The sequence below is a fragment of the Neovison vison genome, chromosome X (assembly GCF_020171115.1).
Source record: "Neovison vison isolate M4711 chromosome X, ASM_NN_V1, whole genome shotgun sequence".
Taxonomy (NCBI): domain Eukaryota; kingdom Metazoa; phylum Chordata; class Mammalia; order Carnivora; family Mustelidae; genus Neogale; species Neogale vison.
This window is the reverse complement of record NC_058105.1, coordinates 101174936-101179203: the sequence shown is the minus strand read 5'-3', so window position 1 is coordinate 101179203 and position 4268 is coordinate 101174936. Positions and strand designations below refer to the sequence as shown.

The following is a 4268-nucleotide window of genomic DNA, read 5'->3' as shown; positions in this document are numbered from 1 at the left end:
CAGCCTCTACCATAGTCAAGGTAAGATACTTGGTGAAGATTGAGGGAATATCCACTCCACACTGGCAGGAACTACACAGATCCCAACCCCTATCGTCACCCCTGGGAGGTGTTAGGCCGGGGTATCTGGTAGCCTAACCCTACCTACCCTGTTGTCAGCTGTGGTAAGCTGTGTCATCCCACTGCTCCCTGAGGAGCCTTCTCACTCCTCCTGCAGCTTCTTACCGTTCAGGAAAGGAAACATGTGAGGCTCTAGAGTACTGTTCTCAGGAAAAGATGGGTAGAGACACTCTTCTACGGTTGAGTTTACCAGATGAGGCCACTCACATGCTCCCTTTCTCCCCAGGTTGTGGTCCCCTATCATCCACCCTCTTGCCTGCTTCCACTAACAGAAGTAAGAATGTCTCAGGGTCAGGAGATCCCAAGCTGCACAAAGGAACAACACTATGCCCCCAGCAAGAGCCAAGACCTGGAGGCTACACAGGTCTCTAAGGCTGTGGAGGAGACTTCTCCCTCCTCTGGTCCTCTGATGCCTGGACACATGGAGGAAGCTCTGGCTGCTGGAATACCCAGTGCTCCCCAGAGTGCCTACTCTTCTTATCCTCTCATCAGAGCCATCTCACCAGGCAAATCAGGTGAGGGCTCCAGCAGCCTGGAAAAGTATAATAGTTCTGCTTCTTCATCAAAGTCCCTGTCCGACATTGAGAATTTCCCCATAGACCCTCTAGATGAGAAGGTGACAATGCTGGTGCAGTTCCTGCTGCACAAGTATCAAATGAAAGAGCCCATCACAAGGGCAGATATGATTGATGTTATCCAAGAGTACAACAATGAGTTCCCTGAGATCCTCAAGAAAGCCTCTGAGCGCATGGAGCTGGTCTTTGGTGTTGATATGAATGAGGTAGACCCCACCAACCACAGTTATGTCCTTGTCAACAAATTGGGCCTCACTTATGTTGAGAGGCTTGGCAGTGAGGACAACATGCCCAAGACCAGCCTCCTGATAATTGTCCTGGGTGTGATCTTCATGAAGGGCAATTGTGCCACTGAGGAGGAGATCTGGGAAGTGCTGAATATGATGGACTTATATTCTGGGAGGAAGCACTTCATTTTTGGGGAGCCCAGGAAGTTCATCACCCAAGATTTGGTGCAAGAAGAGTACCTGGAGTACCGGCAGGTGGCCAACAGTGATCCTCCACGCTACGAGTTCCTGTGGGGTCCCAGAGCCCAGGCCGAGACCAGCAAGATGAAATTGCTGGAATTTCTGACAAAGATCCACAAGTCCAACCCCAGGTGCTTCCCATCCCAGTATGAGGAGGCTTTGCAAGATGAAGCAGAGAGGGCCCGAGTTAGATCCAGCAGCGCCCACTCTGGTGCTAGATCTCGCGGCTCCTCTCAGCCCTCCCAACACTAGTGCTGGCAGGGGCAGATTCCTCACTTTGTCATTAAAATCAGCAAATGCAAAAAAATAAAATTAGCAATCAGTCTTCTGAGTAGTGGGGGGCTGGGGTGTGCCTGTAGGGAACACAGTGTGTAACATCTCTGTGTCCCTTGGTTAACACAGAGGTTTATCTTCTTCATGGGGGGAGTTTGCCTTCAAACATTGTTCCCTTTAATACACCATTTTATTAGCTTTAGAATCTAAGTTTATGAATGCCACTGGTCATATGTTTATTACTATTTATGAAATTTAAGAATACAAGTTTTGCTTGTTTGTAAAGCATATCTGTAAAATGGACTGTTCTATTTTGTTGTCTGAAAAGGTCAATGATATTCCAACAGGCATTTTTTGGGAAATATCAGTTCAGCAGTAAAATAGTTGGGGTCAAGAAAAAAAAACCCTAAAGGTGGTCAAAAGATACCAAAACATGGTCAACTCTTAGCCTCTCCTAACCCTTTTAATCTGCCATTCTGTAAAATTAAACGACATATACCGGCATTGGCTTAGATTATTTAAGAATGTGAGAAATAAATCTTAATAAGTTATACCCCATGTATGCTGGCTTATTTATTCCCCAAATATTAATTCAGCATTTGCATTTTAGAAAGCACTGTGTTAGTGGGGATGCTAGGATAAATAAGACTTATTACTTGCCCATAGAATATTATATTTTAGGAGCAAGAATCATGTAAAGACAATAATGGTTGAGTATCCTTTAATACTAAAAAAAAAGAAAATAAAAAGGAATGAAGGAGTTGGGGGGGTCCATATGAATGCAATCAAGTTATAAGCCCTTCAGTGGGAGGTAATTTTAAATTAAACTGTAGTACACTAGCTGAGGCTATGGGAGTGGTGAGCAGGGGTCAGACCCTCAAATGGTATGATTCAGAGTTGACAATGGAAGGAAAACTGTTCTCAGCGGCTACTTTGGTTGACCAGATCCCACCTGGGACAAGAATGGAAGATATCCTGAATTCTTGTTCAACTGCAGTTGCACATGAACTATTATCCATTTCTAGGATTGTTCAATGCACATGCACAAATTAGGTGTTTTATAAACATCATCTTCAAGGAGTTTATGAGAAATAAGGATGACATTTCCTTGAGGTGAGATACCCAAAAGCCACTGGGCTGGCACTCTGCCCTGGGCTCAGAGATGCAGAGCCTATACCATTCATTAAATGGGTTATGCAAACTCTAAGAGTTGGCAAACTCTAAGCGAGGAGGAGGTAAGTGAATGAAAATAGGGGCAGATTATTGGAAGGGCAACTGGCAGAGAAGGACCCACACAAATTCTAGGAGTATGGAGTTGCATTCAGTTGAGAAATACTCCCCCAAACCCAAATTAAATAATATATCCTCCACTGGGGAAGATTTACTAAGGTTTTCTTGTTAAGCAGCCATTTGGGCTGGTTGGGTGTGCCGTGTCCTAGAACACTGCATATTTTCTGACATCTGGATTAACAAGTCCCAGAGAGGAAGGCACTAATGTCTGGGGTCAAAATCATCAGAGTAGTAACTGCCAATCATCAGAGACGCAACGCATACCACGCACCGTGCCAGGGGCTAGACATATAACACATACATTCTAATGGTCATTCATACAAGACCAGGCTGATTGAGCCCATTTCACAGACAAGACCATGAGGCTTAGAAAGTTGTGAATGTGCACAAATCGCAGGCCCAGTATGTGACAGAGTTGGGACTATACCTCCTGTTTGAATTCTTCCAGAGCCTATGCTATTCTTTCTACTCCTCCCAACCTGGGTATAAACCTCTCATTTTTTAAAGATTTTATTTATTTATTTGACAGAGAGCGAATGTGAGCATGTGAGCACAAACAGGGGGAGGGGCAGGCAGAGGGAGAGGGAGAAGCAGACTCGCTGCTGAGCAGGGAGCCCGACTCAGGGCTCGACCCCAGGACCGATCTGCCCTGGGATCATGACCTGAGCCTAAGGCAGATAGATGCTCAACCAACTGAGACACTCAAGGGCCCCCCTGGGGACAACCTTCTGTTAATTCATTTCTCTTCTCACACCTCCATAATGCTTCTTCAGGGGTAAAAAGAGGGACCTTGTAGCCAAAGTACAAAAAACAGATAAAATGAAGGAATATGAAAATGAGAATCACACACAATTTGGGCATTGTCTGTGGGGTTCATTTACCCAGAGTGCTGCTGCCTCAACCCAGGGATCCTCGAGAGCTCCCTCTGCTCAGTAGCTGACACAGGTGTGCTGTCTCACAACCTTCCCATGTTAATGGTGCCCTTCCCCTGAGTCTTCCCCAGTCGCCCTCCTGTCCAGCTCTGGAAGCTGGCCTGCTGCCCAGCCCTTCACTGTGTCTTCCTCTGGACACTGTACCCTGCTTCCAGCAGAAGAGACAGTCCAGGATCACCTACCCTCCCCCTGACTCAGAGGATTCCATTTTCTGCAGGCATCTCCTGGCTGACTGTCACCATGGGATCCCTCTGCTACAACTCCTTCTCTTAAAAGATTTTATTTTATTTTATTTTATTTTATTTTATTTTATTTTATTTGAGAGAGACAGAGAGAGCATTAGTTGGGGGTGGGTGGGCAGGAGGAGCCAAGGAGGAGGGAGAGGGAAGGGGAAAGAATCTCAAGCGGACTCTGCTGAGCGTGGAGCACCGATGCGGGGCTCGATCTCCCCACATGAGATCATGACCTGAGCTAAAACCAGAAGTCGGATGCTTAACTGACTGAGCAACCCAGGCGCTGCAACCTCTTTTCTTTACAGAGTGAAGCTTAGGTACGTGGTCATTCCCTGATGGGCTTCTTCACTATACTCTCAAAAGTGTTTTAAAAGTGGGC

At 46.2% G+C, this 4268-nt stretch overlaps 1 protein-coding gene across 1 annotated transcript; it reads left to right on the top strand.

Moving 5' to 3' along the window:
* Positions 1-399: 399 nt before the first annotated feature.
* On the top strand, positions 400-1413 carry LOC122896677 (melanoma-associated antigen B16-like). The gene has a single exon (XM_044234745.1). It carries the CDS (start codon positions 400-402, stop codon positions 1411-1413), a length of 1014 nt encoding a protein of 337 aa, XP_044090680.1.
* Positions 1414-4268: the final 2855 nt, after the last annotated feature.